Source organism: Camelina sativa, chromosome 20 (assembly GCF_030686135.1).
Source record: "Camelina sativa cultivar CO46 ecotype springtype chromosome 20, ASM3068613v1".
Lineage (NCBI taxonomy): Eukaryota > Viridiplantae > Streptophyta > Magnoliopsida > Brassicales > Brassicaceae > Camelina > Camelina sativa.
This window is the reverse complement of record NC_141899.1, coordinates 1,232,753-1,247,227: the sequence shown is the minus strand read 5'-3', so window position 1 is coordinate 1,247,227 and position 14,475 is coordinate 1,232,753. Positions and strand designations below refer to the sequence as shown.

General features: G+C 34.1%; 3 protein-coding genes and 1 non-coding gene across 5 annotated transcripts; 1 reads left to right on the top strand and 3 right to left on the bottom strand.

Annotated features, from left to right (window-relative positions):
• Positions 1-2,459: 2,459 nt before the first annotated feature.
• On the top strand, positions 2,460-9,508 carry LOC104768559 (glucomannan 4-beta-mannosyltransferase 9-like). 2 transcript variants are annotated; one of them, XM_087506385.1, is made up of 10 exons: positions 2,460-2,593; positions 4,644-5,458; positions 5,550-5,648; positions 5,739-5,991; positions 7,847-7,957; positions 8,097-8,233; positions 8,317-8,430; positions 8,530-8,729; positions 8,813-9,007; positions 9,100-9,508. In XM_087506385.1, exons 2-10 carry the CDS (start codon positions 5,126-5,128, stop codon positions 9,260-9,262), a joined length of 1,605 nt encoding a protein of 534 aa, XP_087362511.1. In that variant the 5' UTR covers positions 2,460-2,593; positions 4,644-5,125; the 3' UTR covers positions 9,263-9,508. The 2 variants fall into 2 exon arrangements, with proteins under 2 accessions (XP_087362511.1, XP_087362510.1); XM_087506384.1 differs by lacking the exon at positions 2,460-2,593 and having other exon boundaries at positions 4,510-5,458.
• A 137-nt stretch (positions 9,509-9,645) lies between these two features.
• On the bottom strand, positions 9,646-11,289 carry LOC104772112 (E3 ubiquitin-protein ligase). Its single transcript, XM_087505737.1, has 4 exons — positions 11,121-11,289; positions 10,221-10,367; positions 9,893-9,965; positions 9,646-9,811 (listed from the first exon to the last, which is right to left on the bottom strand). The coding sequence occupies exons 1-4, from the start codon at positions 11,287-11,289 to the stop codon at positions 9,646-9,648; spliced, it is 555 nt and encodes a 184-aa protein (XP_087361863.1).
• Positions 11,290-11,544: 255 nt separating this feature from the next.
• Positions 11,545-11,627, bottom strand: TRNAL-UAA (transfer RNA leucine (anticodon UAA)). Its single transcript has one exon. It is a non-coding gene; the product is annotated as a tRNA-Leu (tRNA).
• A 143-nt stretch (positions 11,628-11,770) lies between these two features.
• On the bottom strand, positions 11,771-14,220 carry LOC104768557 (histone deacetylase HDT3). Its single transcript, XM_010492563.3, has 8 exons — positions 14,044-14,220; positions 13,606-13,676; positions 13,310-13,524; positions 13,133-13,179; positions 12,885-13,039; positions 12,587-12,688; positions 12,349-12,442; positions 11,771-12,247 (listed from the first exon to the last, which is right to left on the bottom strand). The coding sequence occupies exons 1-8, from the start codon at positions 14,054-14,056 to the stop codon at positions 12,036-12,038; spliced, it is 909 nt and encodes a 302-aa protein (XP_010490865.1). The 5' UTR covers positions 14,057-14,220; the 3' UTR covers positions 11,771-12,035.
• Positions 14,221-14,475: the final 255 nt, after the last annotated feature.

The following is a 14,475-nucleotide window of genomic DNA, read 5'->3' as shown; positions in this document are numbered from 1 at the left end:
GAAATTCGACTGATACGTAATTTAATGTAAATACGCATAAAAATGTGCATGTGTGTATATATATGCCGACAAATAAAGGTTGAAAGAACACTCTAAAATAAATAGAGACAGAGAGGAGAGTATCAGTGCCAAAGTAGATAGGATATCAAATTATATATGATATATATGTTATGGACATTGGATCCCACCAGTTAGTTCCTGAATTATGTTTTCTACAAAACTTGATTGATTCTTTGAATATATTTTTCTTTTTTATTATATCTAAAGTAACAAAGATACCCATATATTTTGATTTTTTTTTTTAACTGAAAGACTAATATTTGTAGACTTTTTCTTTTGAAAAATGAATATTCTATTTGTAAACACAACTTTGTTCCTTATGAGTTGGGTACGTTCATTGGGAAATACATCTCTAAACTTTTCTCGACAAACTTCATATGATCAGTGTAGCTTTCCAGATTAGTGAACTAGTGGATCATAGTTTGTTCTTTAAATTAATTTTAATTTTGGTGGGATAAGTTTTTATATGATATATTTCTTCTTCTTTTTGGACGAAGCTATAAGGTATAATTGTCAGTAATCCCACAGCCAAGCAGTGTATATAAAGAGTTAAAAGTCCATATGTTGCTTTGTCCGTGGGTACTCCTGTCTTTATTTATTTTTCATTTTTGCTTTGGTGCTCCATTTGATCTAATGATCAATTTGATTATATGATAAATTTTACATAATATCTTTTTTCTTTTTTGTTGATCTATGCATGCCTAGTGGAAACATTTGCTCTTAGATCACACTCATATAATAATGCTATTGCTACTGATATATGTGGTTAGTTTTCTGTATATATATATAATTTTGCTAAATCGACATGTAAAATTTTTGATATAAAAATGAAAGGAAAATAATGTTCAGATTCAGAATTATTGAAAATGATGAAACAAGAAAAGAATAGTGACAAATGTGAGTGAAATAAGCAAAGTCCAACTGTAAGAACCCATGTGGTATTTGGTCCTTATACATTATGTTAACTTGCATGGCACTGCATGTTACTTTGCTGGCTGCATGCAACATATGTAGTGCTATTTTATTTTCTCCAATTATCTATTTTTTCAATTAATTGATTCGTATTTTTCATTATTATATTGTACCTCTGCACACAATTTTTATTACTGTTTAAGTTACCATGATAATATATAGGTATAACAAACTCATGTGTGTCATCATACATACTTGTTTCACAGTCAAAGAAATCAAAGCCAATATGGCAAAGATAAATTTATTTTTATGTAGTTAGAGAATGGCAGTAGCAAATCGAAACTAACAAAGATGCGGTAAGAGAAAATATTGGTAATTTAGTATGTGATGTTTAAATTATACTACTACTATGAGTTTAGTTATCACTAGTATGTAGTAATGGTTAACTCACGTTTTGTTTAGAGATCAACAAATATTATATGTTATGTTGGATAATTGTCTTGGAATGTGTTCTCACATGACATGCCAACTAAATACAGACTTTAATTTGTCAATTTATTAATTTAATTACTGATTATAACAGGAAATTGCCAATAACAAGTAGTCACACAAAAATATCAAAATTACAAGATTCCAAACTATTTAAAATTTCAATTTGATATTTTGGTACTGTACCGACAGAAAATGAATCATTCCGTATGAAGTATCTTCATAAACTGAAATGTTTGTTAGGGTGTTGTAATGTCAGTGATGGACGACACTGTCCGAAATAATAATTAATTAGTTTAACCAACTTTCAAAGGATGGATTTAATTCAGTGTAATCAAAGAGATATTTTCAAAACACCACATTTAAAAGGAAAATTATCACAAACAAAAACAAAATTTAGATTTTAACTAAGCCTTTATGAATTACTAGTTTTACGAATAACTGACTAAAACTGATGTTATTTTTTTTGGAAAATAAAATAGTGGAAAAATTTTCAAAAATTAATATATATTCATGTTCAGCAATTTACTCATGAATAAAAGTTGTAAATTCTAAAAAAAATGGATATCAGAATTCATATCCATATATAAGAAACAACTAATCAAATCAATCGAAGACATGGATTTAACTCAGAGTAACCGAAAAGATATTTTCAAAACACCACATTTAAAAAGAAAATTATCACAAACAAAAAAGTTTAGATTTTAATTAAACCTTTATGAATTACTATTTTTACGAAGAACAGACTAAAACTGATGTTATTTTTTTGGAAAATAAAATAGTAGAAAAATTTTCAAAAAGTAATATGTATCCATGTTCAACAATTTACACATGAACAAAAGTTGTAAATTCTAAAAAAAATGGATATCAGGATTCAGATCCATATGTAAGAAACAGCTAATCAAACCAATCGAAGAGATGGATTTAATTCAGTTAATCGAAGAGATATTTTCAAAACACCACATTTGAAAAAAAAATTATCACAAACAAAAAATTAGATTTTAATTAAGCCTTTATGAGTTACTAGTTTTACGAAAAACTAACTAAAACCAGCAATTTACTCATGAACAAATAGTTTGCTAAAAAAAAAAAAAAAAAAAAAAAAAAAAAAAAAAACTCATGAACAAATATTGTAAATTCTAAAAAAAATGCATATCAAGATTCAGATCTATATGTAAGAAACAACTAATCAAACCAATCGAATCAAAGATATGTCTAAATTATACAGATCTTTGTTAACCAAAAAAAATTGGATAACAAATACTCTTTATGTTCCTAATAGATTGATGTTTTAGGATTTTTTTTTGTTTCTAAAACATTGATATTGTACATTTAGAAATTTTAAATTATTTTTTTATTTTTTATTTTTATTTTTTTGCAACATGTTAAATTATCTAATCTAAGGTTTTTATTTTCTCTTTTTACCAAAAAATAATTATAAATTAATTTATAAATAAAACTGCAATTTATAAATAAAACTTCAATAAAACAAAGAGAGTTTTTTTAATAACTACAACGAATGGTATGCAAATGTAAGAGGATTACTAAAAGTAATGACAGTCTAAGTTCTAACAGTCAACTTAAGCTGTTGGACGGTCGGTCTTTATCTTCCATTACAGCTATGTGTTTCATCTTATCACTGTTTTTAGAAATGATCGAAATCCATTTATTTTTTAATCACTTTAATTTAAAATTTCTTGTTTTCGCATTATCTTAAATTAGAATTTTACGAAGAGTAAAAATGATTGATGATCGAAGTCGAAACGTCGTGCTTCGAAGTTTATGAAAGAATTGACTTTTAGTATACTTTAATTAAAAAATTGACTTTAAAACAAACGGAAAACTTTATATTTATTTATGATACTTAATTAGAAAATAACAAATTGGACCGTCGGTGGGATGTAAAGCATCATGGCAAATTAGCATCAAACAAATGTGCCTAGTTTTTTTTTTTTTTTTTTGTCTTGAATATTTCATTTTCTCCTTTAGAGCTTCTGTTCAACTTTGATTGGTCGAAGTATATATAACATAATCATATTTCCACAAAGGTTAGAGGGCGACCATATTTGTTTAAACTTTTGAATACATATAGTGGCGTATAAACTCAAAGCTGAAAACATAGATCACATTAATTTGGATTTCACAAAATTGTGACTCTATGTGTAATGTGTTACCCTATCTATAAATGGACCACTGCATGATTTCCATTTCGTGTACTAAGGATTCGATCATTCTATTATCCTTATTGGAGATGTTGTTCGCTATCTTGTCAACAGACGAGGACAACAATATAAGACATATCCATTTTTTTCCTCGATAAATGAACCAATGGAATCACTCTACTGTTGGAATTTTCCGGTTTCACAAGTCATATGGTTTGTAAAATTTTTGATATACACAGTACACCCATACTGCATAAGTTCTTCATTTTGTTTTGAATAGTATTACAATTAAGAAATGTTATGTAGCCTTTAATAGTTAGTTCTATTTAACAATTACGAGATGAGACATATACAAAATGGCCCAAGCCTTATGACATACAGTATATACAGCACTTAATATTATCGCTAGATGTCAGTCGTAACTTGATTTCATTTTATTTTTTTGACATATTTTTAAAAATTGTTAACAAAAACTTTAATTAGAAATTGAATTTTATAATTAATAAATACTCAAAACATACGGCTATTGTAAAATAATAATTATCAACGTTGACTAGCAATCTGTTTTGACTGAGACGGTCATGTAGTTTAAGGACGCCTAGACGGCTAAACTGTTTAGTTTAACCTTTTTTACATGATTCATAGTTGTTATATAGTATTATAACTAGACAATTACACATCTGAAAGACTGAAATAATACATCTTTGTCACCTCGAGAAAAATGAAAACATTATATAATAATGAACAAAATTCAGAAAATACTAGTACTATTTAAAAAAAAAAATCAGAAAAATAACAATAATTAGTTAAAGATTCCGACTGGACGTCATTAATGTTTGTGTCGTTCAATAATGTTTTGGTAGTTATATAGAAAGAGCAAATTTATGGTTGATGAGCAAAAAAAATTCATTTAATTTCTCTATAACATGTAACAGTATAATAGTATACTAATACGTTCTAGAAAAAAATATATTAAAAAAGAGGAAAATTTAGAGTCTAAAACAATACAAGCAGAAGAAGAAGGCTTTATATAAAGACATTGATCCCTCTTTTATTTCACACACACAACATAACACACACTGTGTGTCTTCTCTATCTCTCTCTGGCTCTCTGCTTCTGTTTCTGTTTTTAGATCTCTCTCCTCTCTTCTTCCTTCTCCTTCTCCACCTTTCATTATCTTTCTTCTCTCTTACTAAACCACTTTAAATACAAGAAAAACAAAACCAAAACACCGAAAGAAAAAAAAGAAAAAGAAATTAAATTCTCCTTTTTCCCGACAATCTGAGTTATTCAGGCAGAGAAGACAGAGATTTTCACCGTAAGGAGCAAAAAACTCTGTCTCTCTGTTTCTGTACTCTGTTTCGTCCTTTGGCTTTGATTTCTAGCATAATCTTCACATTGTTCCCAATTGCGTGTCTCACAAGAAAAACCCCTCATACGGATCTCTAGGGTTCTTTGCTTTTTTCCTCTGTTTTTCTCTTATATCGCCAGAGTAAGAAGAGATGGAGCTTGGAGATTCGACGACGTCTGTGATTCCTGACTCGTTCATGGGATACAGAGACGACCTAACAACGCAAATGTCAATGGTTTTGAATCAGATACGAGCTCCGTTGATTGTCCCAGTCCTTAGGCTCGCTGTTTACATCTGTTTAACAATGTCGGTGATGCTCTTCGTCGAAAGGGTTTACATGGGAATTGTCATCTCTCTTGTGAAGCTGTTTGGTCGAAAGCCAGACAAACGTTTCAAATATGAAGCGATCAAAGACGACATGGAGCTTGGAAACTCTGTTTATCCTATGGTCCTTGTTCAAATCCCAATGTACAACGAACGAGAGGTCTCCTGACTTTATTCAAGATCCTCTCCTCTCTTTAACTTTTCTTTCTTCCTTGGATTGTTCTTAAACGTTGTTGTTTAAATTAATGTAGGTTTATCAACTATCTATCGGAGCTGCTTGTGGACTCTCATGGCCTTCTGATCGAATCGTCATTCAAGTTCTTGATGATTCCACTGATCCAACCATCAAAGTAAAGCTTCTTTGATTTCAACAAAGATCAGATCTTTCGAAAACCTTTGCAGATGTACTCATAGCTTTCTTGTTGTGGTGACTTTGACAGGATCTAGTGGAGATGGAGTGTAGCAGATGGGCGAGTAAAGGAGTAAACATAAAGTATGAGATCAGAGACAACAGAAACGGATACAAAGCTGGAGCTTTGAAAGAAGGTATGAAGAAGAGTTATGTCAAAAGCTGTGATTACGTTGCAATCTTCGACGCTGATTTCCAACCTGAATCGGATTTTCTCTGGAGAACCGTTCCGTTTCTCCTCCATAACCCAAAGCTTGCTCTTGTTCAAGCTCGCTGGAAATTTGGTAACTCTTCTTTTTTTTTTTACTTTTTTAACCTCGTTATTTTAACGGTTCTTCTTTTTCTGAGTTACATAGTTTTTGATTTGATCGTTTTGGTCCTTTTTTTTTTGTTAGTGTGGTGTCATGATTGATAAGTAGTGCTAATCAGTAATCAGTACTTATTTAGAAAGTTCGACACGAGTTTGAGATTCGTTTTTTTTTTTCTTTCTCTCAATTACTACTCCCTTTTCAGGCTAAGTATTTTTTTAAAAATGTACAAATTAGTGCAATTATACACAATTTATTAGTTATAATAATTATGAAAATCATCTGATCAATGCTATAATGTTTTTCCTTTTCTGTTTCTTGTGAAATTGCGACTCCTTTTTTTAATGGACGGCTAAAAAAGAGAGGGTAAAGATGAGTCAAATTAATAGGAATGTGTATTACATAAAACACGATAATATATTAACACAATATTATATGATCCTTATATTAAGAGCTCCTTCATACTAATATAAGTATATCAGTAACTTTAAAATTATGAGTTGTTAATAATTTTAATTTAAAATGATATATTTAGAAAAAGAAAGATTTAGTTACATTAATTAGAAGTGTCGGTGGGTGTTTTATTGTGAGGTCCCAATGTAACCTACCTAACGAATCTTGATGTGACGTATCGATTTTGTTCGTGAATACTTTTTGTGCTTCTTCTTCTACCTTTAAAATGTGGAACTACTTTTTCTTCAACTATAAAACCCTTAAATTAATTTATTAGTATGCAATTTAATTTTTAAGGATCCTTGGAGTCATGTAATATCCCTTCTAAACTAATCATATACTTATTTAATAGGAACAAAACATTTGGAAAAAATCTAAGTAAACATCAACAAATATATAAATAAGTCCATACTATAATGTCTTTTTGGTCATTTATAATTGGTATGTCTGCAAGAGTTGGTGAATATTTGGTATTAGTGTTTTGGCTTTTTCTTCCAAGAAATTGATTTTTGTCGAAGCAATATGTTTCTTTCCCACTCATTTCAACATACAGTAGTAGTAATGTTTCTCCAAATACTTTTATAAGTCAATAAAACTATCTGTCAATAAATTGTTCCACCTATAGACTGATAACTTCTGGCACTCTTAAAAGCTGTCACTCTTATTTGTTTTTTAACCCAAAAATTCACTGGAAATACAAAAAAAACAAACAAGAAATGTTTAGAAATAGTTTCTGATCAAAACTAGATTAGAGAGAGTTTAGTAGTGGAATTGCATCACTGGCAGGCATCGTCGTCGTGTCCCATAATTGAGTGCAGAGAACATATTGGGAAGTGTAGGGTCATAGGGGTAATGTTCTTGTCATTTAGTAAAAATTAGTATGGGTAGATTAGTCAATTTTTACTAGATCCGCCACGTTGAGTAGCTAGACACCTTCCATCTCCCTCGTCCATGTGCAACAACGAGGGGTCACCTAGAGACCATTAGCTGCTCTCTCTTCTCTCTAACTTGTCTCTGTCACTCTCACTCTCACACCACTCACTTTTTTTATGTAAATATTTTTTGTTTGTTTTTTTATTTTAAAATTCAGATCCTGATACGAGTATACGACCAATAATTGATACTTTAATTTGTTTAATCATGCTATTAGAAGAGAGAAACTACCAAAGTCATGTGACAAAATCTAAAAGAGCTGTTGTGGTCTAATTGGGCATGTTGATGAGAGCTAGCTAGCTGTCTTATTAAAGTTTTCATAATTGAGAACATTGATTTCCAATTTCACCAACTTGTTTATTAATGTCTTTCATTAATGGGAGTATCCACATTTATTGTTTTGCTATACAAAATAAATTTACTCAACTTTTTTAATGTTTTCCAGTAAATTCGGATGAATGTTTGATGACAAGGATGCAAGAAATGTCTTTGGACTATCATTTTACCGTCGAACAAGAAGTTGGTTCTTCTACTTACGCTTTCTTCGGATTCAACGGTACTACTACTATTTTTAGAATTTTAAATATATTTTCGTTATATTGAAAGCCTTTTAACAAAAAAAAAATATATTTTCGTTATTAACATTTTGAGTTTCCTTAGTCGTGAATGTGTTTGGTTTTTCGATAACTTTATAGGGACTGCGGGAATATGGAGAATATCAGCATTGAACGAAGCTGGTGGTTGGAAAGATAGAACGACCGTGGAAGATATGGATTTGGCCGTGCGAGCTAGTCTCAAGGGTTGGAAGTTCTTGTACCTCGGTTCTTTGAAGGTATATATATAATAGTACTATTGTTTATAGAGACTGGTTGATTTGTATATAATGTTATTAATATGGGTTTTTAACTACTATAGGTAAAAAACGAGTTACCAAGTACATTCAAGGCATATAGGTATCAACAGCACAGATGGTCATGTGGTCCAGCTAATCTTTTCAGGAAAATGGCATTTGAAATCATGACCAATAAGGTTTCCTTCTAAACTGATCTCTAGATATGACATAACCAAATTAAAATCGGTTAAGATTAAACCGGGATTTTTCTTTTTCTCTCTGTTTTTGTTTGGCAGAACGTGACTCTATGGAAGAAAGTTCATGTGATATATAGCTTCTTCGTGGTTAGGAAGCTAGTAGCACACATTGTTACTTTCATCTTCTACTGTGTGATCTTACCAGCTACGGTTCTTGTACCGGAAGTTTCTGTACCCAAGTGGGGAGCGGTTTACATTCCTTCAGTGATTACTCTGCTCAACGCAGTTGGGACACCGAGGTAAAAGACAGTTCCGAGAAGTTTCTTGCGGTTTGTGTTTGTTTAGGCTCTTATTGTTGTTGGTTTACATGTGTTTTATATAGGTCGCTGCATCTTATGGTGTTTTGGATTCTGTTCGAGAATGTGATGTCTCTTCACAGAACTAAAGCTACCTTCATTGGTTTACTCGAAGGAGGAAGAGTTAACGAGTGGATTGTTACTGAGAAACTCGGAGATCTTAAGGCTAAATCTTCCGGCAAGACTCCAAAGAAGCTTCTTCGTTTTAGATTCGGAGATAGGTAAAACATTCTAAACCGGTTCTTTTGATTTGATTTTGGTTAGTGCTAAACCGTATCAAACCAGTTCTAATAGTGTGTCTTTTTTTTGGCAGGATTCATGTGTTGGAACTCGGTGTAGGAATGTATCTGTTATTTGTGGGATGTTATGACGTGTTTTTTGGGAAGAATCATTATTATCTGTACCTTTTCGCGCAAGCAATCGCGTTCTTCATTGCGGGATTTGGACAAATTGGGACGATTGTGCCTAACCATTGAAGGGGGAAAAGGAGTTTTCGAGCGACGCGGGATGCTTGAGAATAAAAAGATGATTTTCTTTTTCTTTTTTTTTTTGGCTTCGTTATTTAAAATTCTTGTTGGTGTGAATAGAGAGAGAGAGATTTGATGATACCATTTGTTACAGAAGATGGTGTGTGTAGTGTTGAAAGATATGGATACTTATAGTATAAAGAAGAAATATACTTTGATGGGATTTTTCAGATTCCTCAAAGGGCATTTAGATTATTGACTTTATCGCAAGACTAATAAAAGAACTCAACTGATCAAAGAAATTAGCATTACAAGAAAATGGTAACTTCCTTATTTTGTTCTGCTTTTTTTACAATAAACGATTTTGACACTTTGTATCCTTACAAGAATGATTAATTCCTAAGAAGTTGGAACCTATCATCAGTTAAGAGACCGAGCAGACCCGAACCATTGAGGTGAGCGTATTTCACGTCTTGAAGCAGATGAGGACTTGACAATGCAAACCGTTGAGAGACAGTAAAAGAGGAAGGATCTTGCAAGATGAGCTCTCGAGTGGAGTCATCATAAGATGCAAAAAGTTGTCTCCTTTCCATACCAAAATCTATAATAGCTGTTTTTGGCAAGATGATGGTTTTTACAATAGCTTGTGTTGATGACTGTTTCTGAGAATAAGTACCATCAACTCTTCTCTTGAGACCAACATGAAATCCATATACACCATCAGTACTATTAACCGCTGGGATTGTATTATCAGAAGATTCAGCTCTCCGTCTATAAGTGGCAACCACATGACTGGTGCGAGGACAATACGAGGAGGCTGTGCATGTTCCTAAGTTTCTTGTTTCCGAAACCAATGTTGGCTTTCCCTCACTGCCACTAATGTTCCACTGACACAGCCCGGTGGAAGAAGCGGATAAGAGCTCACCGCCGACATCAGAAGTTGGAGTGGAATATGCAGAGAGATGATGGATAGTATGAACTGGATTGCTTGTCACGCCAGCCAAGGATGCTAAAGGTCTCTTGTTTTGACGCATATCAAATACTAAAACTGTTCCATTCTGTAGTCCAGCATAAACATGGTGACAACTGTTGAGATCCCAAGAACAAGACAAAGGTGCAGCAGGTAGATGATCATAAGACAAGACAGTGTTGTGACTATCCAAGCTTATGAAAGATAAATTTTTCCCCAGAGAACCAAATACAGCTAGCCCGTTATTGTGAGGCGAAAGGCGAAGATCTTGAATAGCTCTAGTTGTACGAGGCAACAAAATGTCATCATCAATCTTACCAGTATGTAAGTTGATTTGCGTAAGCACAAACGTTCCACCACTTCCTGAGAGCCTACGGGCCAACAACAGATTCTGTCTGCCACCATTTATTTCAAATATACGGCCACCATTAACTAACACTTCTTTATGATGTTTAAAGCTGTAAGAAGGTTCATCATGTCCATGACGATCTTGATACATCTTCTTCCTCAGATTAGTAATCTCTAATCGTAACTCTGCTTTTTTTTCTCTCCATCGAGCTTCTTTGTTACTCAAACTCCTAGTCTTCTCTTCTACTGAACTTAACTTGGCCTCGAGAGATACGATTCTCTTTTGTCCTTCATCATCAACCGCAGCAATCTTTGATGCGTAGATTTTGACAACATCTTTAAAGCTACATGCTCTGTTGCATTGGGGACACTTTCCTGAACTTGGACGAAGTTGTAACCACTTGTTGATGCAAGAAAACCCATACAAGTGTCCACAGGGAAGACAAGAGACTTGGTGTTCGCCACCGTTGGTCCAAACTTCCATGCAGATCGAACAGCGTGATTCTATATCCTCCTGCGATCCTGAAGACGATGATGAAGAAACAACATTGGACGAACTTTTCTGATGCTCTCTCTCATTGAGTGAAACCCTAGTTGAGGCTGTCACATTCACATGGATGTATCCCCTGGTTTGAGGTTCGGTTTGGTCATCATATTCTTCTTCTACGACTCTTGTTATTCCGGTAGGATTGAAGACGTAACGCCGGATGTGCGGCATTAGGGCAAAACCCAAACGAATGGCTGAACCAGAAGGCAAGATCACGATGCAGAAAGCTAAGCCTCAATTTGTCACATACAAACAGAGCAATCTTATTAGTGACATATATATACTAACGATGCTTTTAGCGATGAAACACACTTTACCAAATTGAACCAAAAAAAAAGGAAAAAGTGACACTAACAAATAAAAGGAAAATTACCCAAAAGTCAATGAAAAGTGGAAACGATAAGGAAAAAATAAATTAGGAATTATTGCAGGCTGTGGGGTTCGAACCCACGCGCACTTATGTGCAGAAGAACTTAAGTCTTCCCCCTTAACCACTCGGGCAAACCTGCTTGTTGTTAATTTCATCTTCATAAATTATAACTATAGGCAAATTGACATGTTTGCACGTCTAAAATACGCGACATCTAATATCCTTCTTTTCGGGCCCATTGGGAAGCTAATGGATAAAAGATTTAGAGTTTTGGTCAAAGAATTTCAAAAATCAGGTTTTTACTAGAAAAGCCTCCAAAAAGACTTCTAATAATATATATCCATATTAGCAGCACTAAACACAAACCAAGGTTTAGCAAAGTTTTCAAAATACCGAAACGATTAAGAAAAAGTTGAAACGCCTGAGAAAAAAAGACCAACTAAAACTGACTCACTCGCAAGTTCCAGTTTTGAACACCAACAGGCATCAAAGTTCTAAAGAAGATATTATAAAGACTAGTCATCGAGCTTCTTTCCTCTTATGATTTTCAAGCAGCTGCACTGTGTTTCGCCTTTGTGTGAGACTGCAACCCCATTTCCGAAGTAAAGGTTCTGCTGCATGAATTGCACCCAAACGCTCCTGCAGACTTTGGTGTCTGCTGCTTCTTCGACGACTCTCCATTGCTGCTTCCACCAGAATTCTTACCCGCCTGTTTTGATGGATGAGGAGTTGCAATGTGGACATGCGGCTTCTTAGACTCTGTTTTTATTGTCACAATGTTTTCAGTTAAACCAATCCATCTTTCTTTCTGTTATAAAACAAGGATTTAACGAGGAGATTGGTAAAAAGGATTTAATCACCTGTTTTCTGAGGAGTTACAAACTTAGCCTTCTTGTTGGAAGCAGTATTCTTTGAGGAGTTGGCTTCTGCAGACCTCTTCTTGGATTCTTCAGGCTATTCATAAACCAAGAAAATTTAGATATCCGGTTTTAGTTTGACCACACAAGCAGCGAAATTGCTCCCAAGGAAGGGTATTAAGTCAGAACAAATATACGTTTACTCATCAACGAGCAGATAAATAGAGAAATATACGCTTACCTTTTTTGGGGTGTCCTCCTCCTCTGAGTCATCTTCATCGTCGTCAGATGAGTCATCTTCATCTTCTTCATCACTGTCAACTTCAGCAGTAACCTTCTTTTCCTGAAAAGAAGCAGCAGCAGCGATGATAAGGATTAAAGAATCAAGAGAATGGGATAGAACAGAAATACACATTATTGTTCATGTGGAAAATGCAAACATAAAAGTGACAGGCGTACACTGCTTATAATTTTAACATGTCACTAAGCCTAAGTTAAATTCTACAGCAATTGAGTCAGTAGTTTATAAATAGAGGTACCTCCTCATCTCCAGATTCGTCAGAAGACTCCTCCTCATCATCTGAAGAGTCCTCCTCACTGTCATCTTCGTCATCATCTTCCTGGGCTTTGACTTCTGCATTTGGCAATTGAAAGTTCACCTGTTTCACACCTGATGCTGCAACAGCTGGCTCAGCTAAGACCACATCAAAGTATAAGAGATTAGCATCCTTAAATAAAAACTAAAATCAGATAAACTAGACACAATTTGATAAAACTCCCCACTCACCTTTGTCACTAGCAACCGCAGGTTCATCATCATCATCAGAAGCCTCAGTAAGACGGACAAAGAGAGTGAAGGAAAAAAAAGAGAGTAAAACAACGATTTCCAAAATCATATTCATCAACAAGCTTGTAAGGTTTAAGCAAATATAACAAACAGATATTGAAATAGTATAAAGGATATGGATCAGATGCATCAACTTTGTAACCAGTGAAGAAAACACTCCCATTCTTCCAATTGTGAGACAGATCAAAATCCTTTTCCAAGACAAGCTCCGTGGAAAGCTGAGGAAACTTGTCATGAGAGAGGTTCCCAATAATAAGCTTTTCACCTCCAACAACTTTCACGAAAAGCTGAATCGGTTCCTTCACATTGTTCTTACTCTCTCCCAAAGCAGCCTTCAATAAGATAAATAAAAACGTCACTGTAAAATACATTGTTACAACAACTCAAAAATCAAGCTCGCAATTCAACAGTACCTGTGAGATGTGCACGAGCATATCTTCCCCAGGATTCACACGAAGTGGTGCGTTAGGCTTAACTTCAACACCTGCAAACGCATAAATAGTACAACAAAATCAACAAATCTTCCACAAATCCATCATTTCGAACCATTCAAAAGTACCAAATCCCCGAGACATGGAATCCAAAAGCCTCTACTCAATTCTGTTTTCAATTTCAGCAACGAAACTAGAAATATCGGAGTTAAAACCTAGACTAAACACCAAATACTGACAAATCTCATCTCTCGTTACTCATCTGAACAGCTAACCAAACGATTCGAGAGAAGAAACAGTGAAAAAGCGGAAAAAAATGTGAAACCAGAAGATGAAAAACCCTAACAAGTGCCCGAAACGAAGCTTATAAACGGAAGAAGAAGAAGAAGAAGACGAAGTAAGAGAGGGAAACGATTTTACCCCAGAACTCCATTGTCGTGAGAGGTAGTGTGAGCTTGAAGGCGACGATGCGACGAAGAAGAAGAAGGTTCTAGAGCGATTCGTCTCTCCAGAGCGGTTCTAGGGCGTATGAAGTTGAAAGGGCCGTCTGATGAAATTTATTTAATGAGAGAGCAAAGGGGATTTTAGTGATTGTCTGTTACGCGGACCACTCGATGGTTTGTGTGTACTGCTCATGTATTGGGCTTAGGGTTTTAAAGCCCAGTATTTAAGCCCATCTTTATTAACCGACTTTTAATTTAACGGTGTCAGGGAGGACGGATTGTAACGGACTTATTTGACTGACGGAGATTTCGTTTGGTCAGGCGTTTTCGTCAACACTATTCAAAATTCCCACGGTCAGATGGAGCATCATTTACCTTAATGCCCTCTCAAGGTAAAAGCTGTTTTATA

Bases quoted from the DNA above. Each gene is read 5' to 3' on its own strand.
- LOC104768559 (XM_087506385.1), top strand. From the start codon at position 5,126: ATGGAGCTTGGAGATTCGACGACGTCTGTGATTCCTGACTCGTTCATG. The intron at 8,234-8,316 runs GTATATATATAA...TAACTACTATAG, and splicing joins TGTACCTCGGTTCTTTGAAG to GTAAAAAACGAGTTACCAAG. The intron at 9,008-9,099 runs GTAAAACATTCT...TTTTTTTGGCAG, and splicing joins CGTTTTAGATTCGGAGATAG to GATTCATGTGTTGGAACTCG.
- LOC104768557 (XM_010492563.3), bottom strand. The intron at 13,180-13,309 runs ATATCCTTTATA...TGTCCGTCTTAC, and splicing joins AAAGTTGATGCATCTGATCC to TGAGGCTTCTGATGATGATG. The intron at 12,248-12,348 runs GTGATTAAATCC...CAATAAAAACAG, and splicing joins TGTAACTCCTCAGAAAACAG to AGTCTAAGAAGCCGCATGTC.
- LOC104772112 (XM_087505737.1), bottom strand. From the start codon at position 11,289: ATGCCGCACATCCGGCGTTACGTCTTCAATCCTACCGGAATAACAAGA. The intron at 10,368-11,120 runs ATGTTGTTTCTT...TACCTGCTGCAC, and splicing joins GCATCAGAAAAGTTCGTCCA to CTTTGTCTTGTTCTTGGGAT. The intron at 9,966-10,220 runs ATCATCTCTCTG...CTGATGGTGTAT, and splicing joins CAATCCAGTTCATACTATCC to ATGGATTTCATGTTGGTCTC.